This window comes from Trichosurus vulpecula, chromosome 6, assembly GCF_011100635.1.
Source record: "Trichosurus vulpecula isolate mTriVul1 chromosome 6, mTriVul1.pri, whole genome shotgun sequence".
Classification (NCBI taxonomy): domain Eukaryota; kingdom Metazoa; phylum Chordata; class Mammalia; order Diprotodontia; family Phalangeridae; genus Trichosurus; species Trichosurus vulpecula.
In genome coordinates, this window is record NC_050578.1 from 81,701,629 (window position 1) to 81,728,681 (window position 27,053).

The 27,053-nt window shown below is 36.8% G+C and overlaps 1 protein-coding gene across 1 annotated transcript in view; it reads left to right on the forward strand.

The window, feature by feature from the left end:
- ADAMTS3 (ADAM metallopeptidase with thrombospondin type 1 motif 3) overlaps positions 1-25,688 on the forward strand; it is a 269,433-nt gene extending 243,745 nt beyond the window's left edge. Inside the window, exons 17-22 of the mRNA XM_036763494.1 lie at positions 2,701-2,864; positions 6,145-6,310; positions 6,539-6,671; positions 8,425-8,632; positions 21,133-21,250; positions 24,919-25,688. Coding sequence (XP_036619389.1) covers positions 2,701-2,864; positions 6,145-6,310; positions 6,539-6,671; positions 8,425-8,632; positions 21,133-21,250; positions 24,919-25,472 — 1,343 coding nt within the window. The 3' untranslated portion in view covers positions 25,473-25,688. The remainder of the gene's footprint in view (positions 1-2,700; positions 2,865-6,144; positions 6,311-6,538; positions 6,672-8,424; positions 8,633-21,132; positions 21,251-24,918) is intronic.
- The last annotated feature ends 1,365 nt before the right edge of the window (positions 25,689-27,053 follow it).

Genomic DNA, 27,053 nt, shown 5'->3' on the forward strand with positions numbered 1-27,053 from the left:
TACCACAATCTTAGAAGACCAGTTCTAGTTTGCAAGGAACTCAAAATCTAGTATACGAATAACTAAAATGAGGTACAGATATAAATGACTAAAGGATAATCAGTTGAGATACAAAAAGGGAGAGCTAGATTGTGAAAGTTGGGGGGAGTAAATAAAGGAAAACTTCTGATGCAGTGGATAGAAGGTTGGACTTGGAGTCAGGAAGTTCAAATCCTGCCTCAGAGCATCACTAGCCATGTGACTTCCTGAAAAGTAATTTAACCTGTCTCAGTTTTCTCTCCTTTAAAATAAAAAAACAAAATAATAGCACCTCCCTGACAAGGCTGTTGTGGGTATTAAATATGTTAAGGTGCTTTACAAACCTTAAAGCTCTATATAAATGTTAGCTATTATTAGAGCAGGTAGCTACTCAGCTGTGCTTTGAAGGAAGGGAAGGATTTCAAGAACTAGGAGACTGAATCAAGAAATAAAAGCTTTAGTTTGGGGGATGAATCCTTGTTGGTTTGTTAATGCAAAGAAAAAAATAAAACCTTGTTTACCTCAGTTTCCTCATCTATAAGATGAACTAGAGAAGGAAATGGCAAACCACTCCAGTATCTTCCAAGAAAACCGCAAATGGGATTATGGCCAGTTGGACATGAATGAAAATGACCGAACAACAACAAAATGCATTAAGGGATAATAATATTAGAACATTTGTGTATGGTTGTGATCACCCTACCAAAACTAGGGCATTCTACCTGTTGCTATGTTGTAATCTGGTGATGTCACATGTCAGATATTCTCTGGCTAGAACAAAAGCCATGTGTTCTGAGTATATTTGCACCACTTTGGGGAAATAAATCTGGATGATTTTAGCAAATTTCTTCCTTCCCACACATGCATTTTCCAGCTTGCACAATGATCTATACTATCCCCAATGGTCCTTCTCTTTTTTCTCAGCTGCTAATAGTCCATTTGAGAAATAACCTGTTCCCCTCACATAAACAAGTCACACAAATGAACTTTGCCTAATGTTCCACTTCTAAGTCCACACGCAGACTGTAAGCATGCTGCTAGCTGTTGTTAAAGCAACATCAAGGTTTCAAAGAACCGGTTAACCTCATTTGTTGCCATAGTGAAATTTCTTTCATTTTTACCCTAAAAGTAGAGAAAGGAAATTATTTATACAAGTTTACTTGATTCAGTTTTTAAACTGAAATTTAAAAGTTGATTCTCCTTGTTTTTAATTAAAACAATAATAATTATAAGTCCTAGAGTTCTGAGGTGATTCTTACTTCCCCCAATTTATCTTCTTCCTTCTCCCTCCTTTCATGTGCACAGTAAAGTAAATGAAAGCATTATTATTTTTATAGGCCATAAATTGTCTGCAGGATATTCATTATTTTCAAGTTACATGACAGACTTTATAAAAAGATGACTAGAATATATGGGGATCTGCTTTTATCATTCCATGCCAATAGGCTTTTAAATTTTGAGTGCCAAGCAAAAAGTGTGCACACATACCTAATACATGCACATCTGCTTATTCAAACTTAACCTGTTTACTGTATCACATTTCCAGCTATGTATTGGACATCTTAGACTGGATGTCCCAAATCATCTTAAATATCATATGCCCCAAACTGAACTCCTTGTCTTTCCTTTTAGATCCTCCCCTCTTCCAAACCTCCCTATTACTGTCAAGGCACCACCATGCTCTGAGTCACCCAGGCTCTGCCTGAGAGATAGTTTGCAATAGCAATCAGAGATCTGTCCTCAAAGACAGAAAGGCCAAGGCTCCAGTCCCATCTCTGACACATACTGTTCTATGACCCTAGGCAAGTTACTTAACTTCTCATTAAGAAATGTTTAACAAAATAAATGAAATACAGTGCAACATAGATAATGTTAATTTGTGGTTTTCTAAGTTGATATGGGGCTGCAGGGATCAGTTTCTATTTGAATTTGACACCCCTGGTCTAGGTTACTTCCTAAACCCAGGGCTGTCCAAAATGCAGCCCGCGGATGGCATTTCGCCCGCAGTGTGATTTATGTGGCCAGCCTACAAGCATAGAAATTTGTATAAATGCTTTAGTAAAAAAAGCTGAGCTACTGCAGAGCTATCACTAAAATGGCAAATCAAAATATATTGTCTATTGTTTCAATAAAAACCCAAAGTTGGAAAGCCCTGGTGTAAACCTATCAATTGCAGAGAAGGTGCAGGATATATTAGTAGAGGGAGATTCCTCACCCAGGAGTTTCTATTCCAATGAAATCACAGATATATGTGTATATATATATATGCATATATATGCATATATATGTGTACATGTACATATATACATATACATCCACATAAATACATGGTATCCTAAAAATCATATTGCATTTTAAGCTTTATCAAAGCTTAAATATATGCATATATGTATACACATATGTATGTGTGTATACATAGACACATGTGTATTGCGTGTATGTATATATGTATGTACACCATCTTCCATCTAGGAAGCTTGCTAGAGATGCCAATATTAATGTCCGTTGTGGGAAGCAGGAGTCACTTCAAAACACTGAGGAGTTCTGTAATTATTATTCTTATTTTTTTAATGATAATACATAAAGAGAGAGAAAAAGGTTTTAGTTTTTTAGAAAAAAATGGATTTACCATGTATCCTTAGTTTTATCATGTCTGGCCCCTCAAACTTTCCCATTCTTTAGCTATCAAGAACCAGGCAACAGGACACTACATTTTAAATGGCCGAGGGGAGGAAGCAAAGTCTCGGACATTCATCGATCTAGGAGTGGAATGGGACTACAATATCGAAGATGACATTGAGACTCTTCACACTGATGGGCCTTTGCATGACTCTGTCATTGTTTTGGTATGTGGTGTAATGGTCACAATTTCCTTGGTATTGTTTTTTTAAAAAAATATTTAATCTCATTATAATAGCTTTTATATTGGACAATATCATTATTAAAATGTATCTTCATTTAGGTGGTTTTAACAGGATTATTTAGGTTTTATGTGATTACATGTAAGGCATTTTAAAATTTACTTCCACTAAGTTCCTTGCTTTTAGGAAATTCAGACTATCAAGTCAGCTTCTTGTATTCTTAATCTTTTAAAGTCTGACTTGAAATCAGTTGCCATCCTTCAAATTTCAAACATGATTAACATTCTGAAAGAGAGTCAAAGTCAATAAACTTTTATCGAGCATCTACTATGTTCCAGGCACTATGCTAAGTGCTTGGGTTACAAAAAAAGGCATAACCATCCCTGCCCTCAAGGACCTCACAATCTAATTGGGGAAGACAACACATAAAAATAAACTGAAGTGGGTGATGGGGCATGATGAAGTCCTAAAGCCAGAGTAGAAGTGGCCTGAATTGTTTTCATCTTTCAGAGTGATGAGTTTATGGAGATCATGAATCCAGGGAGTCAGGTGGGTGGGAAATGATGACATGAATGCCCTGGGTTCCCTCCTCAAATGATGGAGGATCTGGGAGGAGCTATGTCCAACCTCCATCTTCTACAACTGGGGGAAAAAGCCAGTCTCCCCAACATGCCTCCGCACTCTCAATCTAGGACTCTGCTGACTCTGTTACATTAATAAAAAATGAAAAGAAAAGCCAAGATACAGTACCATTTGCCTACAGCTCATCATTTTCTTCCCACACATACCATTCCCAAACTAGTTTTGAAAATTCTTTTACTGACCTATTTAACTTGGACAGGAATTGACATGTTACCACACATCTGCCTTCCAACACATAACCCACTTAGAACAACAGTGTTGAGCAAAGAGTCTGGCATCAACAAGAACCCTTGATACTTCAAGCTCTCAGTAGAATTGATGAGCATCATAGAATCTAAGGATTCAAGAACTGAATGGGCTCTTAGCCATTGTTCTCATTTTACAAATGGGGAAAAACAGGTACAAAAAAGTTAAGTGACTGGCCCGAGTCTTTCTTTAAAAACAGGACTAGGGAACACCAAATGTTGTCCCAAACTTCAAAGAGGAAATAGAGCAGTCTGCAAACTATGGGCAAGGGAATTTAACTTTTGACTGCTGGCAAAATTTTAGAATATATTATTAAAGTGATACTTACGGGGCAAAAGTCAGGGGGTAAGTCATAAAGAGTAAGTATAACCCCATTCCTTAAGAATTGGCCAGAAGAAGAGGAAAGGAAATGGAAAAAATTATGCCAGACAAACCTCATATACTTTTTTTTTGACAAGATTACATGACTAGTTGATCAGGAAAATTTAATAAAAGTAGTTGACCTAGATATTAACAACATGTTTCACATGTGATTATCTCATGCGGATGAAATGGTAAGATGTGGGCTAGGTAATAAATAATACAATTAGGTAGAACTGATTGACTTTCTAGACCCAAAGAGTAGTCATTTATGTTTCAATGGCAATTGAGAATTGGTGCTATACCTTGGACTAATTGACATCTTTATTTATGGCTTAAATCACAGGTCCTTAGTTTGGGGTGGTGAATGAGAGAGACAGGGACAGAGTCAAAGAGAGAGGGGGGAGAGGGAAAGAGGAGGAGAGAGGGAGAGGGAGAGAGAGGGAAAGATGGACACAGAGGGAGAGGGAGAGAAAAAGAGAGGGAGGGAGGGAGGGAAAGAGGGGAGAGAGAGAGAGAGAGAGAGAGAGAGAGAGAGAGAGAGAGAGAGAGAGAGAGAGAGAGCAGGGAGAAAAAGAGAAAGAGAAAAAAAGAGCAGCATTTGACACAATTTGTTTCCTTTTTGATCAAATCTACTTTATTTTAAGCATTTAAAAACATTATTCTGGCAGGGGGCCTACAGGCTTCACCAGATTGCCCAAGGGGTCCCTGACACAAAGAAATTGGGCCCTTGCCTTACATAAAGGTACAGATGGCATGTTTATTTCATTTGCAGATGACAAAATCTTAGGATAAGTAACATGCTGAATGACAGTAAGGATACTAAGAGATCTCCATAGACTGAAACATTGGCCCAGTCTATTCTGATGAAATTTAATAGCAATGAATATAAAGTCTTACATTTGGGTTCAAACAATCAACTTTGCTTGAATAAAATAGGGGAGATGTGGATTGAGGACAGTCCATCTAATAAAGATGCGGAAGGTTCAGTGGGTTCAAATTCAGTAAGTATCAAAAGTATAATATAGCAACCAAGAAAACTAAGGCAATCTTAAGGTGCATTATTTAAGAGGTCACAATAACTTGAGGCACTTTCCTATTCTCTTTACCTCCCTCTGAACGCTCCTGACTTTATGAAGTCAACACAAATTTTAAGTGCCTATTATGCCAAGCACTGTACCAAGCACGGAAGATACAAAAATAGCTCAAAGCAATCCCTGCCCTCAAGAAGCTCACAGTTTAATGGTAAAACAGCATGCAAACCTATGTAAAAACTAGCTATATAACTGGGCAAATTATGGGTAATCTCTGACAGATGGTACATGCATTGAGGGGGATTAAGAAAGGGTTTTTATAGAAGGTAGAATTTTAGCTGAGATTTGAGGGGAGGGATTGGGTATTTATTAAGCATCTATTATGTGCCAGGCACTGTGCTAAGCACTTTAAAATATCATTTCATTTGATCCTTACAATTCTCCTGTAAGATAGTTGAGGAGGTTGGGAACTAGGTGCCTTCTGAGGACCCTTCCAGATCTAAATGAATAAGCCATGATCCTGCCATTCATTTCTATCTGAAGTGGAGAAAGAAGATAACTAATTATCACTATTAATAACTAAGAACTTAGTTATTAGTTATGTAAATTAGGATGGGACAATGAAATGATTTTGTATCTCTAAATGCTTACATGAATAAAATAGAGAAATAAAAGATCAATGAATTAGGCATGCAAATAAAAAAAGCTAGAAAAGGAACAAATTAAAACTCACCAATTAAATACAAAATTAGAAATTCTGAAAATCAAAGGATACATTAATAAAATTGAAAATAAGAAAACTATTGAACTAATACATGGGTCTCTTAACATGTAGCCAAAACATCTGATTAAACTTTCTGGAACTAAAAGGAGGCAATTTCCAGTTTCAGTAACAAGAATAAGTCGAGTTAACATAGAAACTTTCATTTAAGAGTTTCTGATGTGTTAGCCTAATTCACATGGCTGTATTATGTATTTAATAGATTATTCCTCAGGAGAATGACACGCGTTCCAGTTTGACGTACAAGTATATCATTCATGAAGACTCAGTGCCCACCATTAACAGCAATAATGTAATCCAGGAAGAATTAGATACTTTTGAGTGGGCTTTGAAGAGCTGGTCCCAATGCTCGGAACCCTGTGGTGGGGGTGAGTGTACCACATTTTTCTCATAGTGATACACAACAAGAAGAGGGGAAGAAAACAATATTTTTTATGCATCTTCAGAATCTACATACTTTGTCAGTGATGCATGTTAAGAGTATCTTTTTTATGGTTGGCATGCTTTTAATGAACTGTTGTTTAAAGCTAGATTTTTTTCAAATCTTGGTAAGTTTTTACTTTGGGTCCAAAGTAACCTCTTCAGACTTTCCCCAGGTTCTCAGTACACCAAATATGGGTGCCGCAGAAAGAGTGATAATAAAATGGTGCATCGCAGCTTCTGTGAAGCCAGCAAAAAGCCAAAACCCATTCGCAGAATGTGCAATCTTCAGGAGTGCACACATCCCCTGTGAGTATGATTATGATTATAATTATTAATAATATTGCTTGTCTCTCAGTCTCCACTTCAGATAAAAATGAAAGGCAGAATCATGGCTCATGCATCTAGATCTGGAAGGCCATCTACTCCCCAAGCCCTTCATTTTACAGATGAGAAACTGAGTCAGGGAAAAATTAAGTGACTTTCCTTGGGCCATATGGACAGTAAGCATCAGAGGCAGAATTTGAACCCAGTTCCTTTTACTACAGAACCAGCCTAGTGGACCTCACTATTTCAGTAAATGTCTGCAGATTCACATTTCACAATGACTGCCATGTGAGCCGAGCCCAGTGGTGTCAGGTCCTCATTTTATTGTCCCATCCTAATTTACAGGCCCACAAAGATAAGCATAGACTGTTTCTGTGTACCCTTCTAGCTCATTCACTTATTTAGTAGTCATTTATTGTGTGAAGGAAGACAATGATTCTAAAAGACAGGGATAAGTCTAGGTTACATTCTGGGCATGAGGGATTGTTTGTACAAATACACAAACATTAGAGATGGAGTTCAGGCAGCAGCTAACAATTGAATTTGGCTAGAAGACTGGGTTTGAAGCTAGATTTATTTTAGAGACATAATAATCAGTAATCATAGTTAATGATCAAAGTTACCTAGATACTGCCTGCTGAAAGGATAACTCTTCTGAGCTGTTCCCTAGACATCATGTCAGGATGCCTGAACAAAACTCATCTTTCCCAATAGACTTGACCATTCTCTAAACTCTCATTTCTGTAGAGAGCAGTAATATACCCTCAGTCATCTAAGATTCAAAGTTGGATACATTCTTGATTCTTCCCTCTCCCTCATACCTCACGTCCAGTGAACTGCCATCATTGACATTTCTTCCATCTGTTCCCATCTGTCTATTCTTATAGCCACTAGCATAGTTTAGATCCTCATTGCCTCTCTCATCTGGATTACAGTCAAAGCCTCCTAATTGATATCTCTGACTCATGGCTCTTGTTTCTCCAACTCATTCTCCACAAGCTGGAAAAATCATCTTCCCAAGGCATATAGATCTGACCACATTACTATCTTCCTCAAAAACCTTCCCTGCCCCCCTTGCCTCTAAATTAAAATCCAACTTCACACTCCATATTCCAGCCAAATTAGACTGCTAGCTACTCCCTGAACTCAATCTCTAACTCAAATCCCACCCAACCCATAAGCAAAAGAGTGTCTCAACTACAACATACCCAGCTTGGTGTCATCCAGTCTTTTTTAAAAGATCTCTGAGAAGGCGCAACCCATGATATTCCTTCATGAGTGGTCTTTTCCTTTTTTTGGACAACTCTAATAGGAGAGAGAGAGAGAGAGGATTTTTTAAAAGCACAAAGATTTGGGGGGAGATCCTCTTGAAAAGGCCTCTTGCACAAAGTAAGATTTGAGCTGAGTTTTAAAAGAAGCCTAGGAAATTTTTTGGAGTCAAGATGAGAAGCACAAACATTCCAGGCATGGGGGATAGCAACCAGTGAAAAGACACAGAGATGATCAGAAAGGGAATGATTTTGCAGTTATGGAAATTCACGAGGCCAATTTCTTGGAAGGCATGGAAAGGATGCAGCCTTCCTCAGTAAGGGAGGCCAACATGAATGAAATCAGGACTGCTTGTGGGTCCGTAATCTGGGTGATGGCAGGTGAAGAGGCAACATGTCTCTGCTTTGGCTTGAACATTGCTGACCCCACATCATTAAAAGCGTATGTCTTTGCCTCCTTTCTGTAGCTGGGTGGCCGACGAATGGGAATATTGTACCAAAACCTGTGGAAGTTCTGGGTATCAGCTCCGCACAGTACGATGTCTTCAACCTCTACAGGATGGAACCAATCGCTCCGTGCACAGCAAGTACTGTCTAGGAGAGCGTCCTGAGACCCGCAGACCATGTAACAGATTGCCATGTCCCTCTCAATGGAAAACAGGACCCTGGAATGAGGTGGGTATGTGGGTTTGTAGTATATTTGTTTATTTATTTTTGCTTTCCCCCACTAAATATAATAATCATGTAATTGGTAATGTATAATGATGAATCACCTATGTGTCTATAAAGCTTAACGCCACAATTCCTGTTCTCAAATAGTTTATGACCAATTGACTGACAAGACAGGTAGAATTTGCTGGGTCGTGTATGTGTGTGTGTGTGTGTGTGTGTGTGTGTGTGTGTGTGTGTATGATTCAGGGAGGGAGTTTGGGGAAGGAATTAATATCCCTTCATTACATCTCTTCCTGTATCTCAAAATCAGCTTGTTTATAACTAAGCTTATTCTGTCTCTCCCTAAAGTAGGTTTGGCTCCTAAGCTATTTGTCATTGTGTGTGTGTGTTTGTATGGCAGCATCATTCATGCAGTCTCCAATGTTTGCAACCTTAGGGTTTTCTTTGATTTTTCTTCTTCCTCATCTTTCTAATCTAATCATTCATCAGGTGTGATTGATTTCACTTCAGCATCTTTTTCATCCCCACCCTCTTCTCCACCCTAATTTGTTCCCACAAGTACAAAACGGATGAAGCATAGTTAAATAGCTTTTGTCTGGAAAAAAATAATTTGTCTAGGGGTGAGGAAGTTCTGGGGAGATGGTGAAGTAAGCAGGATCCCATAGACAGATTTCCCCATACCATACCACACAGTATAATTAAAGAGCCCCCAAAATGCAGAAAATCAGCAATGACATGAACACAAAGAGTGAAAGGCCATACCAAAGGAGTTCTTAAAAAAAAAAAAAAAAAAGAACTGAAGGTAATTCATTAATCTTCGTTGCACTTTTAGGACTGCCTCCTCACACCCCAGTCATCCTTCTCTCACAGCCTACTGACTGGCCAAGGTGATACCAACACCTTCATGACTGCTGCCATCTTAGCAAATGACTTTTAGAATGAACCCATTAGTAGTCTTCCTACTCACCAACCAATAACTCCTAAAGTGGGTGGAGGAAGCTATAACTCCAGACCCTTTGATTCTAGGCTCTTAACCCCTCAAGTAGCACAATCACTGACTTGGGGCCTATTGAAATTTTAGATACTGCCTTTCAGAGTTAACCCCTTGGAAGTGTTCTAATGGGGACCTTATTCTCAGATAGATTGAGACCCATGAATGCAATCAGCTCCAAGCAGAAGAAGAGGTTAGCTATAGATGAGTATAGAGGCAGGGAATAAGAAAGTAAAGGAGGGAGAATACCAGAAACGAAATGCTCATTTCTAGTTAATATATGAAAAGAGGAAACAAGACAGTCAGTAGGAGTGAAAGATAGAGAAGAGTCCCAAGGGCAAAGGATTGTGGGACCATCCCTCATAGTAGTGCCTGGGAGCACCATTTCTTATGCCCCTCACAACCAGCCTCTACACTAATAGAGAGTGAATAAAGTCAGCAGAGAGGAGAATAGAGCACCAGAGCGATTAGTAAAGGCAATGAATAGGCCCCATTGCAGTGGCCACTCAGGATCTGCCCTCACAATTTGGGAGGCACAGACTTCTTTCAATCCAAGAGAAGAAAAAGGCAGAGATAAAGCACAACAGCCTTAGGAAAAGAATTGGGGGTAAGAAGCATAGTTTCGTTAAGGATACCAGAGAAAAATCAACAGCATTATTGAAAAACCATACAAAAACTGAGGAAGAAAAATACATAAATATCAAAAGAACAATCTTTTTTATTTGGTTTTTCCCATTCTAAAAATATGTAAATTTAATGAACATCAACAAAAAGGAAGACTTACTTCTACACAGCAGAACAGAGAGGGTTGTACGTAAATCTGAATCTCTAGAACATAGAGCTCGCTTTGCTGAAAACTAAAGAAAACAAAATGAAAAAGCAATCTCAATGTTCAACACTTCTCAACAAGATATTGAGTCAACATCATCTCAGGAAGATGAATGAATTACAATTCATTCTGTGAGTCCTTAAACAATAGAGGAGCAGCTCTAAGAACCCCTGGAATGGTTTGGAAGAACAGTCAAAGATTATTAGGTGAAAACATTGAAGCAATTGGAGCTCTCAAGAAAGGAAATCATTAAATCCAACTGGTGACTGGAGAATTTCTAGCAACATGTAGTGACACTCACCATAACAGTAGACTCTGAAAAGAGAATGATAGAATTGCATGTCAAAAATGCCAAGGTGGAAGGTTAAAAATAATGAAATAATTTTTTTTAAAGTTTGTAGGAACATGTACAAAAAGATCTGGGAGAAGCAAGATGGGTAATTAGTCTAAGCTAACCTCTTCAGCCTTTCAAGCTCCAAACAAAGGAAGTTGGCATCACATGTAGATTAATTTTTATATAGCTAGCATTTATTAAGCACCTACTATGCTCCAAGCACTGTGCTAAGTGCTGGGGATATTCATTGTTGTTATTCAGTTGTTTCAATCATGTTCATCTTTTTGTGGCCCCATTTGGGGTTTTTGTGGCAAAGACACTGGAGTGGTTTGACATTTTCTTCCTTTTACAGATGAGGAACTGAGGCAAAAAGGGTTAAGTGACTTGTTCAGGGTCACACAGCTAGTAAGTGTCTGAGGCTGGATTATGAACTCATAAAACTGAGTCTTCCTGATTCCAAGCCCAGTGCTCTAACCACCCTACTATCAATTGGGGATATACAGAAAAGCAAAAGATTGTCTGTGCTCTCAAAGAGCTCATAGTCTAAGGAGTTTTTTTAGAACTAAATCCTCATGGTAAGGAGAAACAGCTGTGGGAAAGAGAAAAATCTTGTGAAATAATATCAGACAACTTTAATACTTAGAATATTCACTCCCCACCACTACAACCACCACGTTCCATTTACCTGTGGCAGGGAGAATAAGCTAAGTCATAGGTTTGTGCTAGGCCACAGATCAAGGGTAGACACCCCTGAAGCTACAGTGACTCTGTCCAAACATCCCCAGATCCCCTGACCAGCAAGAAATAATTGGCAGGTACTGACTCTATCTAGCCAGAGAAATGAAAGGAAGTAAGTGGAGAAAGAGTGAAGATGGCTGAACCAATCCAGGTGTAGTCATCCAGCTGCCTTGGTCTTGAGAGAAAGGCCACTGGAAAGTTAGCTGGGATCAGCCTCCCACCCTAAGCCTACTTAGAGCAGAGAGTTCTGTGGCTTCAGGGGCTCTTCCCAAATGCCTTTCACCTCACTTCCTCTACCAAAGAGTGACAGATGATGATTCTGTCCAACCAGGTGGAAGAAAAGAGTAGGGATGAGGGAAAATTGAATGTATTGAAAATTGTACTATCTAACTGACGTTTGGGAGTGTAGGGGAGAGAGTGGCAACATAGCTGGGAGTGATCCTATATTCTGGATATTTCTTAGAACAGGGACTGGTGAATTCCAAATCCTCTATAAAAGAATGAGGAATTTCTTTATTCTCCCTTCAACAGTCTTCAGTACAGGCAAAGGAGAGACCTAAGAGTGACGAATGAGGAATGCAAAAAAAGGCTGAACCACCAAATTAAAGAAAACACATCAATAAAATCCAGGCATGTAAGCAGATAACCCAAGAAAGGATGCTAAAAAACATGAAAAAATTAAGTAAAACTATTTAAAAATGTACCACCAGCAAATATTTCAATATTAAGCAAAGTGAACCCCCTAGTAAATGATTAAAGGGTCTATGGATTCCTCAAAAATGATGTTCAAGAAATTTTAGAATGACTAAAAAGGGAAATAAAGTTCAAAAAAGAAAAAAAATTAAGAATTTAATTCAGCAATTAGAATGCTCAATGCATAAAACAGTGATCAACACAAAATTTAAAATACAATGAGCAGCATAGAAAGAATTGAATCCATAATATAGACTCTTTCTTGAAAAATAGGTGTGGTAGAAAGATTAACAGAATTATAAAGCAAAAATATTGAAGTGAAAGAAAATTTGGCAAAAGAAAAATTTAAGTCACTTCAGATTCTTCATGACCCCATTTGGGGTTTTCCTGGCAAAGATACTAGAGCAGTTTGCCATTTCCTTCTCCAGCTTATTTTACAGGTGACAAAACTGAGGCAAACAGGGTTAAGTGACTTGCTTGGGGTAACATAGCTAATAAGTGCTGAGGCTGGATTTGAACTCAAGAAGAAGAGTCTTCCTGACTTCAGGCCCAGGCTCTCTATCCACTATCCGCTGTACCACCTAGCTTCCCTAGAAGAAGAAAAATAAAAGACAACAACATTAAAAGAATACATGAAATCTATACAAACCAAAAGTGTCCTGAACATAGATTGCACAGTGATAACTAAAGACTCATAGATATCACAGATGATAATAAATTTTTAAAAACCAGAATACCATAATGCAGGATATAATACAAGAAAACTGTCCAGAATTTCTGAATATAGTCAATAAAGCATTGTCCTCCAAATGGGAGGGATGGGGTACTGCTGAAACTGAATCCCCCTGGAGACAGAGTATGACCCTTTGATTGGATATCAGATATTCATGATGGATTTAGTCTTCAGAGAGTTTGCACATTCAGAAATCGCCTTATCTTTAGTCTGTTGTGCCTCTTTGGGAGATTTCTGGCCCAAAAGAAAGGATTTTCAAGTTCCTAATGGTAGCTGGCACCTAGACTGGTAGATAAAACATAGAGGCAGAAGTGGTTTTGACATAACCTTGAGGATGAAGAATGATCATAATGAAGGCAGGAAAGAAACAAAGGACCCATGATTTGGGGCACAAATTTTGTGTGCATGGTTATCGTTTTAGTCAGCTAACATAATTAGTAACATAGTTTAGTTAGTAACATAGTTAACTCAATGTAAGCTACCTCCTACCACAGAGTCATTTCCATCTAACTAACGTTGTTTCCTCCATGAAATATTTCTAAGAATGAAGCACAACTAGAAAAAAAAAAGACTAGTGAAGTCTTGCAACGGCAGTAGCATAAAAATTAGACAGAAGAAAGAGCTCAAATATTGCACTTCAAAAGTTTTAATCCCACAAGGGACACCAACAGAATAAAGAAGGTTATAGCCCATGAATTATAAAAATAAATTCTGGCAAACTGGAAAGGAAGAGGAATAATGAGGTAACAAAGCAATGAAAACTTTTTAGAAAAGGGCAAAGTAGAAGAAAGTTACTAAAAACAAAAGGTGAGAGGGAAAAGAAGATTTTGAACTATACACTTAACTAGGTAGGAAATTAGGGACAAAATAAGGGAACAAATAAAAAAATTAGGTTAATTCAAAATACTTGAGAAATGTCAGGCACCTGGGAATAGGAGCTAGAGAAGAGCTTGTGAGAATAAACTAGCCTCAGAGTAGTGTAAGTGAAATTAATGTCAGAAACAAAGTACTTACTTAAATGAAGAAGTGGACAAAAAAATAATGACCAATGGGGAAAACACAAGCCTTACAATCATAACTTTAAATGTTATTTTTTTTAAATTGAGACACATGAGAGTGACAGAATGAGTAAAAAAATAAAAGCTAACAATCTGTTGCATAAAATAAATGTCTGGAATCACAACAAATATGCAATGAAAATTAAGTTCTGGAACAAAACATACTATGCATAAGATGAATTTAAAAGCACAAAAGTTGTTATCATGCCATCAGACAAAGAAAAACTCAGAAACTCATAATATCAAGAGAGAGAAACAGGGAAACTATATTATACTTAAAGAAACCATTAACAATGAATCAACATCAACACTAGACGTTTACAATAGCCAGTATAACATCCAAATTCACAAAGGAAAAGGTAATAGAGCAATGGAAAGAGATAGACATAAAAATAATTTTTTAAAAAACACTTTAATCTTCTTTTTTCAGAGCTAGACAAATCTAACAGGAAAAAAATTGAAATAAAAAATATGGAATGGAGCAAACTGTGGATGAATTTAAAGCTGAAAGAAATGGCATCTCCTGAACAAAAGCACATGGTACCTTTACAAAATTAAATTCTGCTTTGGGTTATAGAAATGAACAAATTCAGAAATGCTAAATACATTCTTTACAGACCATAATGCAACATCAATGGTAGTTAATACACAGAACACAAGGATCGGTTTGCTCAGTTCTATATTTTCTTTTTTTAAAAAAATTTCCTATTTGGATTTGTCCAGCTATGAAAGAGAAATATTAAAGATTCATATAGAAGTGATATAACAGTGACCATTATACAAGATATCTAAAGGAAAATATATAAAGAACAAGGGAAAAAATTAGTAAACTTTATTAATATCCCTAAAAGTCAAAAAAGAGAACATTAATAACTAACAACAAATTGTATGCCTATGTTTCCATCAATACAAAATCATTCTCAGAGTCATCTTTATGCAAATAAAGAACATTATTTAATGAGGGTATTAGTCAATGAGAAGGCTTTTGCAAGCAATATTTAACAAAGAGATACATCCTTACAGTTTCTCAATTAAGAGAAAGATTTAAGGAATACAAAATCTTATTGTGTTTTTTTGTTCTTTTTTGGTTATGGAAAAAGCTTTTGATTTGGCAGAAACAAAACATCACCTTGTAGGATCAACAAAATGTCTCTAATTCATAGATCCAGATTACTCAAGATTTCTTGGAAAATATAACAAAATAACCTTTATCAGTGACCTTCTGATAATAAACATCAGATAAGTCATAAAATAGGAAGATAGGCACTTGACAGAGGCATTCAGCACTGAGATAAAAGGGACATACCACAGAATCTGGGTGAATGAGAAATTTTGGGTAAATGGTGAAGTCCTCCTAATGTTCCTATTTATGGATGATATTGTACTAATTGTATCAAACCTCAGAATATTGCAGTGCCTTCTAGAAGACATCTGAAATCCCTCAAAAGAAATTGTTTATCTACACAGGAAAGACCAAATGGATGAAGAATGTGTGCCACCCAAATTTTAACATTTATTTTGACGGCCACCTATAGGGATTTTCCATTAATATGTACATCTGCACAGACAGTAGTTTTGGACAGTGACTTAGGGCCAGATTTGAAAAAGAGGAGGGGAGGAGACTGATTCCTTTCAGGAAATTGCAAAGCTCTTTTACTGAACCCAAGCTTCCCATTAAATCAAAGTCTTATCTTATCTTATACATGATGGTATAAACAACAACCCATGGAATACCATTGCCTCCAAAAATTTGGCATCACACAGAGGAAATTGCATGTGTGTGTGGAAAGTATGTAAAGAACACACACAACCCAGGAGTAAAGGATGTCATTGAAGAATTTGTATTACAGAAATGTCATAAAATTGTAATGACCAAACTTGCACTTAATGAAAAAATATGAAAATATACCATCTTCCATTCATTACAGAGGTAAGACAATAAGGCAGTGGAATATTTATTTTTTCCCTCTTATTTTTTGTTAAAACAGATGGCTCTCTAGGAGGAAAATGGACATTGGCAATGTAGGTGACATAAAAAAGGTATCAAAACTTTTTTTAAAGCAAACAAATAGCAAATAAAAGCTCTATGAAACAACAATTCTTAACTTCAAGATGAGGTATGAAGAGATAATCAAAAAAATATGTCTTAAAATTTGACCAAAAAAAATCCTGAATACAATATTTCAATATTTCAAGAAATCATACAGAAAAAAAAATTCCCAGAAATTTGTGGATGCAGAATACAAACCCCAAATGAAGGGAATCTACAGAAAACTAAATCCAACAGAAAGAAACCTCAAGTCTAACTCAATGAGAAACATTATTGTCAACTTTCAGAACTATAACATTAAACAACAAATTTTACACTCAGTAAAGAAAAAAACCCTCAGATTCCAAGAGGAATCAATCAAAGTAACTCAGAGTTGTTTTGTGGTTACAAGAAATCAAACAAAAAGCAAAGTATGATATTCAAAAGAGCAAAGGAGACCATTTGGCACTCAAAGGAAACACAAGATACTCTTTGAGGCTGAGTCTAATATCAAAGAAAATTATTTTATTTTTAGTAAAAGGGAAGAATTCCAATTGTTCCTTGCAAGGAACCCATGGGTGACCAGGGTATTATTCAGCATGTAAAATGACCAAACATTAAAAATTTAAATATTTTCAAAGACTAAGAAATGCAATTTTATTTTCATGTAACCACATGATTAGGTGATTAGGTTAGGTCTACACAAAGAAATGAACATGGGATGTGGTAAAAGATAATGAGAAAAATCAGGAGGAGAATAGATATACAAAATAAACTAATCTTTCAAAGGGGAAAATATTATCTCCTCTCCCCACCCCCATTATTTTTTTTTCCTGACCTGTGATTTCTTTGTTATAAGAAACTCCCAGGGAATAAATTTTCTACCATAGCAGAATGAATACCTTTTTTTTAAAAAAAATAATCTTAGAGTGTTGCCTGATAGTTCATATTATTTTAAATAATATCTTTTCATGCTTCTTTGTATTTTTCATATTCACTATTTTTCATAGCATAGCAGTGTTCCATCATAGTAGCAAAGAATTGGAAACAGAGTAAATGCCCATCAGTTGGGGAATGGAAAAACCAATTGTTGAGTACAGCAGTGTAGATGGGGAAGGAGGGGCAGAGAGGAGAGAAAGGAAACCAAATTGTATTGGCCATTTGAGTGGTGAAATTTTCTCCTGAAGAAGATAGGAGAAAATGTATCTCCCTCCCCTAACTGCAAAGGTACTGTTAGACAGCTGATGTGCTGGTTAGTTCTTCTGAACTGTTTTTTCCCCTCTCTTAAATTTTTGCTATTTACTATAAATATTTTGGTATACATAGGAGCTTTCTTTCTACTTTGTTCTCTTAAAGGTAAATACCTAGCAGTGAGATGTCAAAGTCAAAGGATGTTGATTACAAGCAAATTAATTTGTATTGATAGCCTTCATTTTTTATCACCTACATTTTTCAATACGTTTCAATATATTTTCAACTGCTTTCACTCTGAGCCATCTCTTATTATAAAGAAGTTCAATGAAACTAATCAGCGCATTGAAAAAGTCTGACATTATATGCAATTCTACACACCAATTCTCCACATCTGCAAAGAGAGAAATTAACATGTCTTTTTTTGGACCAAGCTTTAATTTCACAGCATTTGGTCTCAGATATCTTCATCATGTCATTTCCATTGGCATTCGTTGTAGTTATTCTAACTTTATTTTCCTGGTTCTGCTTACTTCATTTTGCATCAGTTCATATGTCTTCTCATGGTTCTCTGTATTCATCACATTCATCTTTTCTTGTAGCATAGTAATATTCCCTTACATTTGTGTACCATACCTTGTTTGTTTCCATTTCTTTGTAGTACAGAAAGTGCTGCTCTACATATTTTGGTATTTGTGGTCTCTTTCTTTTTTATCATTGACATCCTTCATAGGATCACAGAGAGAGTTAGAAGGGATCTTAGAGGCTGTAGAGTTCCAATATCCTCCTTTCATAGATAAAGACTGAGGTCAAGTGAGATTAAATCACATAGCTGGCAAGTAGCTGATTTGAACCCAGGTTTTCCTAACTCCAAGTACCACACTCCAGACACTTAACCATGTTGCCTCCTTGAGATAAATCCCTAGCAGTGGAATCTCTGGGTCAAAAGAGAAGAATATCTTAGTGGGTTTTTTTACACAATAAAAAAAAATGACAATATTACTTAAGTTCTTACACATTTAGTCACATTACTGAGGGGATACTTTTCTTTAGTACTCAACAAAATAATAATGAAATTCATTTGGAAGGACAAAAGACTTAGAATCTCATGGGAGATGAGAAAAAGAATGAATAAAAGGAGCATCATATTAACAGACCTCTAAGTGTATGTGTTATAAAGCAGTAGTCACCAAAATGACCAGTCCTTGGTAAACAAACCACAAAACAGTGGAACAAATTAAATAAGCAAGAAGTTAAAACAATTGAAAAAAGCATCCCTGTGTCTTATAAACTCAAGATGAGAAATTACATCGCAAGGATTTCCTTTTTGATAGGAACTGCTGGAAAAACTGCAAAGCAGTTTGGCATAAATTAGATTTAGAGCAATGTCTTGTACACAAGTTGGTACTTAACCTCAAAATTGCTATAAGACCTACCGATAAAAGATCACACCATTAGAAATTTAGAAAATATAGGTATCTAGGACCTTTCAGAAGTATATCTATGGGAATCATTCTGAACTAATCAAGGCATAAAGGAGATCATAGCAGATAATTGAGATAATTGTAATTACTTAAAATAAAAACACTTTTGGAAAAATAAAGTCAATGACAATAGAAATGGAGATAAACTATGAAATAGAGGCAATATTAGCTTTAAGTATCATGGATAAAAACTCTGATATCCAAAATATATTGGATATTTACACAAATATATCATAACAGGAGGCTTTCTTCAAAAGATTAGTAGTCAAAGGATATGAGTAAATAGTATTCAAAAGAATTGTAACCTACAAATGATTAATTGAAAGCATACTAGAAATACAAATTAAAATAACTCTGACATTTCACTTCACACCATGCAAATTGGCGAAGACGAAAAGAAAATGGGCTAACTAGTCTATGTTCCAGGCACATCAGGTCACTCTGGGTCAAGCTATGTTGCGGCCCTACTGCATTACATGTCTGTTTGGAATCATTCAAGAAAAGTGAATAAGCTGTCCATACCTTTTGATGCAGCAATCCCCCTACAAGGCATCTATCTCCATGAAGTCAGAAACAGAGGTCTAATATGTGGTAAAATATTCACAGAAGCTCTCTTTGTGTTAACAGAGAATTGGAAACAAAGTAGGTACCCATTGATTGAGAAATAGCTTTTAAAACTTATTATATAAATATAATAGAATGTTATTGTACAATAAGAAATTGTGACTAAGAGGAATTTAGGGAAGCATTGAGAAGGTTTGTATGAGCCAAATCAGAGTACGATAAATAGAACCAAGGGACCAATTAAAAATGACTACAACATTGTAAATTACAAGATCACTAAAAGGAAGTCAAAACCAATAAAAGTCTTGGAGAATGAGGGCAGAATAATGCCAACATTGTCAAATGCTGCCATTATTATCAGGTGTTTCTGTTTCATTGGTTTTCTTTTTCATAAGGCAAGGTTTCCACCTCCGGGGGAAAGGGGAAGAAATGACTGATGTAAATAAAAGAAGCACCAATAAAATATTTTTTACTACCCCCCAAACTCAATGTGGCAAGCAAAAGGCTAATGAAATCTCAGGGTGCATTGAGATGAATAGTTTCCAGGAACACGGAAGTGATGGACCCACTGTTCTCTGCCTTCAGACCTCATCCAGAGGTTTTGTGTTCTGTTCTTGATGAAACAGTTTAAGAAGGACGTTGATGAGTGACCAGGATGGTGAAGGGCCTTGCTTGCTGTCACGTAAGGCTTCACTGAAGGAATTTTGTGTGTTTATTCTAGAGAAGACTTAGAGAGACATGATAGCTGCCTTCTATTATTTGAAGGGTTGTTTTTATTTTTTGGTTTTATTTTTTACTACTAGACAAAATAATAATGAAATTCATTTGGAGGAGAGATTACGCTTGTTCTATTTTGCCCCCAAAACCGGAGCAATGGGTAAAAGTTGCAAAAAGGTAAACTTAGGCTGGATGTTGGGAAATACTTCCTAACGAAGCTTTCCTAAAATTAAATGAGCTGCCTTGAGATGGTTAGGGGGCATAATGGTTAATACACTGGCCTGGACTCAGGAAGACCTCAATTCAAATATGGCCTTGGACACTTAGCTGTATCAACCTAAGCCACTTAACCTCTGTTTGCCTCAGTTTCTTCAACTGTAAAATGGAAACTGTGATAGTCATGTTAAGTAACTTGCCTAGGGTCACACAGTTAGTGTCTAACACTGCATTTGAACACCAGTCTTCTTGATTCCAAATACAGGCTCTATCTTCTGTACTACCTAGATACCTTGATATTGGAATAAACTTCTAATTTCTAACTTCTTCCAGTCACTTAGCTTTGCCTTCATATGTGTGAGCATATTTGAGTCCCTTCTGATCTTGGAGTCAAGTGAGACTTCGATTCAAATATTTCCTTTAAGACTTACTGTCCTTTAACCAAAGGTTAACCTGTTCAATTTGTAAAATAGAAGGACTTAGGACAGGATATTTAATGTCTAGGAGCCTAGTCCTTCATCTGTAAAATGGGAATCTTTAGCAACATATAACTTCTACCTTACAGAATTGTTATAAGAATCAAATTCTTATATTCTTATAAGAATCAAATGAGACAATGTATGTGACCTTAAAGGTGCTCTGAGATCTTCTGTGAGTTAGAGGCTTCCCCTCTAGATGTTTAAGCTAAAATTGGTATGCTTGAATAGGGCTTGGGGAAGTACCTTTAACTTTGTAGTATTTTGCCCAAAGGAGGAAGCAAAACCTTTTCGTGGCTTATAACAGGTAGAGGTCATACACCAGATGTTTGTGTGTATGTGTGTGTGTATGTATTTGTGTATGTGTGTGTGCATGCATGTGCACATTAGGAGATAGGACACAGCCTATTTTGGCAGATTCACCCATGCCTCATGCCTTTGTTTCTTCAGTGTTCAGTAACTTGTGGTGAAGGAACGGAGACAAGACAAGTCATCTGCAAGACTGGAGACCAATGTAATGGCGAAAAACCCCTCTCAGTGAGAGTCTGTAAGCTTGCTGCTTGTAATGGTACGTGTAGCATTAAAATCTACTATTGTATTGATAAGGGTTAGTTTAGAGCCTAAATAAAAGTTTCCATTCAGCCTAAGGGCCAAGGTTTTTATTAGCTTACTGGTGCCAACCATATGATAATACTCTATCAAAATCAATCTGATAAATTTATTTGCAAGGTTTGTGTCTTAGCCAATGCTTTATACGGGTTATTGAGTATGGATGCCAAAGTGTGACATCATCCCTGTTTGGTGGTGGTCCCACAGGCTCATGTCATCTATTTTTAACTTTGTTTTTGTTGTGCTGTGGGGCCTTCTGTTCCATGTATTGTCTGAATATTAAGAATATTATGGAAGGCTACACAATCACATGTGCCAGATTCAGAAATCTGTCAATGTGGGAATAGTAAAGATGCCTATGAATCCCTATAAATACCAACACTACATTTTATCTGCTTTCATTTTTACTGTGTTGGATTTTCACCCCATTGGTGGGCACTAATACTACTGGGCAAGGGATAAGAACTAGAAGCTAACCATTCCATACACCCATTTCTCAGTCTCTCTGGCACAGAAAAAGGCTGAAATTTTTTGCTCTAAAAGAGATAGGATCATAGGCCATATGGCCTAATCCCCTTACCCAACAGAAGAAGAAGTGAGGTTAAATTAAGTAACTTGACCAAAGGCACACAGAAAGTAATTATCAGAGCTCAGGTTTCAACTCAAGTTCTCTGATTCCCAAGCCAGTATTCTTTTCACTGTTGTTGTTTGGTTGTTTGAGCCATATCCAACTCCTTATGACCCAATTTGGAGTTTTCTTGACAAAGATTCTGGAGTGGTTTGCCATTTCCTTCTCCAACTCATATGCCAGATGAGGAAACTGAAGCAAACAGGGTTAAGTCACACAAGTCAAACAAGGTCACACAGCTGATACATGTGTGAGGCCAGATTTGAACTCAGGAAGATGAGTCTTCCTGACTTTAGGCCTGGTGGTCTATTCACTGCATTTCCTTGCTGCTCCCTCTTTCAGCTATGCTATGCTACAAAAGTACCATTTTAATTGCTATTTCTTAACTTTTTGATCTGCATTAATTCTCATCAAGTAGGTAAGTACAAACTATGTTCCCCTATAGGTTTCATTTTTGAGAATATTCTCTTTAGACATTCATTTTACTTCACCTTCATCAGGTCCTTAAGCTAGACAGAGATCTATTGCCTCCTACCTCAAACAATATTACATTATCTACAGGCTTTCAGACTTTGAGCTGGAAGGAATCTTAGATGAGCATGTCCATTATTTTGAAGAGATCTTTATAGTATCTTTATAGGTTAATAGCTGGAAAAGGCCATAGAGCTCACAAATCTGCAGGAAAAAAAAAACTGGAAAAAATCTGGTGATAAGAGATTACCTTATTTAAAAGTGTGGTCTAAATAATTTGATTCAGTCAGTTCATTTCAACCAACACCTACTTTGTAGCAGTCTTGCCTCTGCTGGGCCTGGGGGAATATAATGGCAAAAAAGTAATACGTCCTCTAAGCAGCTTGCATTCAAGTAGGAGAAGAGGGGATGCAATATGCACACCGGTAATAAATGCAGAATGTGTACAAAGTAGAAAGTAAAAGGTTCTAGAAAATAAAAATATTTTCAGTTACCGTATAGGAGTCGTTCCCAAGATTGTTTGAGTTACTCCAAAGTGTTCTCCAATGACCTCAAGTATTACTATGAAATGTCTATACATACCAGATCCTTTGCATATTATGCATGTGCATATATTAAATTAAACACTTTAGTATTTACACATCAAATGCTAGTATTTGGTATATATTGGATATTTTAGTAATTGATAAACTTTTTAAAGTACATACTATGTGCCAGGCACTGTGCTAAGCTCTGGGGATACAAAAAGAGGCTAAAGATAGTCCCTGCCCTCAAGGAGAGACAATATGCAAGGAAATATATGTATATATATATATATATATATATATGTATATATTTAAGCTTTATACAGGATAAATAGGAAGGAATCGAGAGAGGAAAGGAATTAGAATTAATAGGAATTGTAACACACACACATACACACGGATGTACATGTATATGTATGTATGTGTGTGTTCATGTTAACATCCAGAGGAGTTGGGCTAACATAGTAAAATAAAGCAAATACCAATAAAGTGTCATAACTAGTAAGTTTATTACAAATAAAAGGCTGAGAATCACTGTTCTTCATCATTTATGAAACCTCATTCCTCCCTTCATATTCTCTTTTGGACTGGGGGAAGTAGAGTTCTAGCACATATCTTAAACAAATGAGGAAACTGAGGTCCCTAGTGTTAGATGACTTGACCAGGGTCATAAGTGTCAGAGGGAGGAATCAAACCACATTCCTCTGACTCTATCACTATGTATTTTACTACCTCTACAGTAGTATGGTTTTGTTTATATATAATAGGTCCTTCTTTAGGGTGTAGGGAGAAGAAGGTTCTTCAGAATTAACCCAAATTAAAAGCACTACATGATAGAACTATCAAAAATCCATTGAAATTAAATCTTTACCATGCTATACATTGGAAGAGGGGTTCTGGGGTGAGAGATCAATGATGCCCTGACATATGTAGTCTTTTTTCTGCATCCTGAAAATTATAAAGTAAAAAAATAAATGCAAAGAATTTTGTGGCTATTTATTTTAAAAGATTCACAAAATCTGCTTAGCCAAGTGCTGGGTTAGTCACTGGTCTATTTTAAAATAAAGTTGCAACCAGTCTCATTAAGACCAAATTGAATTCATTTGTTTTTAAGAGAAAATTACTTTCTAGACAGAGTTGGTTCATTTTCCCTTGTAGGTGCTTTTATAAAACTCAATGAGGCCAGCTAGGTGATGCAGTGGATAGAGCTTGGGGCCTGGAGTCAGGAAGATTCCTGAATTCAAATCCAACTTCAGACGCTTATTAGCTATGTGATCCTGGGAAAGTCACTTAGCCCTGTTTGCCTCATTTTCCTCATCTGTCAAGTGAGTTGGAGAAGGAAATGGCAAACCACTTCAGTATCTTTGCCAAGAAAACCCCAAACAGGGTCACAAGGAGTCACACACACAATTAAAACGACTAGACAACAATATACAACTTGAGAGCATTAATATACTCATCTCACAGCAAACGCCTGACATTGAATTAAATTGAATTAAAAGGTCTTTTAATCAAGATGATGTTTTGAGCAATTTTCAGTTGCTTCTTAAGTATATTTCCTTATCTATTTTATTTTATTTGTATCATTTATGGTTCTTCTTCTAGACAGAGTGACTAAAAATACATTTATGTCTACTCTTCGGCTATACCTGTGGATAGATTACATGCATTCTTGCCAAGTTGGCTGTAAAATGGATCCTGTTTTCCCCAAAATTTTTGTGATATAATGAGTCACATATCATTATTGCTGAAGGCCTCCAGGGGCTGAGTACAAAGCTGGAGGAGTCAAGATAGAGCTTAGCCCTGGTGCTTATTAAGCACTGACGTGAACTGTGTTTATTATAGGCTGTTAAGCACATAAATACTATTCCCTGTGAATTGGTTCATAAATTCTTATGTATCACAATGAAAATTCCATTTGGATAGTTCTTAGCATTGCTACACTGACTTAAATCTTTTTTAATATTTACTAAAACTCTATGTTCTTTTCTGCTTTGTGTACAGATGAGCCATGCTTGGGAGACAAGTCAATATTTTGTCAAATGGAGGTCCTGGCACGGTATTGTTCTATTCCAGGTTATAACAAACTCTGCTGTGAGTCTTGTGGCAAGCGTGGTAGTACGCTTGCCCCACCGTACCTTACAGATGCTGCTGAAACTAGTGATGGTGCAATTTTTCACCCCAGTGACTTCCCCAGATCCTTAGTAATGCCAACACCTCTGACAACTTATCGGGTGGGACCAACAGCCAAGAAGAAATCTCTGAGTAGGATGCCCTCCACCGAAGAGAACTCACGTGTATATACAGACAATAAACCTAATGGTGCTAACGTTCCCCAGAGGAGAGCTCCCCAAACAGAGAACAAGAACTTGAGACCTGACCAAGTACCATCCCCACCTTCTACCAAAGGTCACAGTTTCAATTCTTCTCAGGTGGCATCTCCTCCCATGGCAATAAATACTTCCTCAGGTGCTTTACCTCCCATAAGAACCTCAAGGAAGAATGAGAAGGCAGCTGACAAGAGACATCCTTTAAGACCATCCACCGTGGAAAGATGAGAAAACTAGTTCTGAAAGGGTGGAAACCATAGGAAATTCTGGACACCCCATGGTGCATGTTGCTTTTGTCGAAAGCAGAACTCTCTACAGGTCATCAACTCATTCATTTGACGTGTAAATGGAAGAGCAAAAAGTGCTGGTTCACTTTCTAACTGCTTTCATTTTCCATTGTCTGATTACCTTGAATTCATTGGAAGAAAGCACCAAAGATTATTAGCAGAAGTGAAAGTGAGTTGCTGAGTGTATCAGCCTTTCCCTTATATGGAAAAGGGTGGCTGGAACCAATTTTGCACATCAGCTGATTTTTTATTTTTTAAAAAATCACATGTAAAAAAAATAAACCAGAGGTATGAAATGTTTACATGTCCACAAAATATTTTGGAAATGGAACAAGAGAATCCATAAGACTTGTATTCCTATTTATCTATATAACAGATATTATATGAGCAAATTTGCAGCTGTTGTGTAAATACTGTATATTGCAAAATCAGTATTATTTTAAGAGATATGTTCTCAAACAATTGTTTACTCTACTACATTTCTAAATATTCTAGGTGCCAGCCATTGCGTACTGACTGCCTTACTGACATTCCATGATTAAAACAACCTGTGATATAGGGGATCTCCAGTTTGATATGAATTGGAGAGAACTGGAAATGCAACAGATTTGATTGGGTCAACAATGTGATGCTTTAAAAAAAATTAAACATGAGATATAGAAATTCCAGTCCAAAAAAGCATTGAAAGCCCGTGGACAGTCAGAGGCAATAGAGAAAGCTATTGAATGTGGATGCTCCTGCGTGTAAGCCACACAGAGATAAACTATCTTGGTCTCAACAAGCACTCTGTGAGTTTGGGTAACCATGTGTCTTCTCATTTTTCATGCTCTCCCCAGGAAACATAAACAGCATATGTTCTGAGGTATGGAGAGTAGCCATGTGGGTACTTGATAAACTGTGACATTCACAAGGGAAGAGGCATTTAGGAAAACTTGTTTGACCCCTGAAAGTCGAGAGAAGTATCATTACTCCATAAGAGGCATTCATGTACATCGCCAACAGCAGGTGGCAAAAGCAGGGCTTGGGAGAGAGAGGGCATTTGAGGAAGCTTCAGTTACAAGATGAAATGGAGATATGTATTCAGAACAGTTTGCAGTGGCACTCACCACCATTCAACTAAGTGCAAATTCAATAGCACATGAATAATTTGTGTCCATCATCACCTTTCCTACCAGAAAGTCAACCACACTAGCAAGCAGATGTAAAGTAAGTGTATATAGAATTCAGAACTGAAGATATTTATTAAAAGTTGATGTTTTCTTGATAGTATTTTTATGTAATAAATATTTACACTAATAGCAGTGACATTGTGGTAAAAATAGACCTAATTAGAGACATATGTTATACTGTATACCTAGAACAGAAATTTAAGCTAAGTAAACTACTGTAGTTGAATCCTTGAACTCAATTTGAGGGAAAAAAAACCTGATGGTGACAACAAGCGTCTTACATTTTTAAAGTTCATTGATCAAATTTTGATAAGGGTCACCTTCAAAACAAGAAAGCTGTCAACCAAAAAATG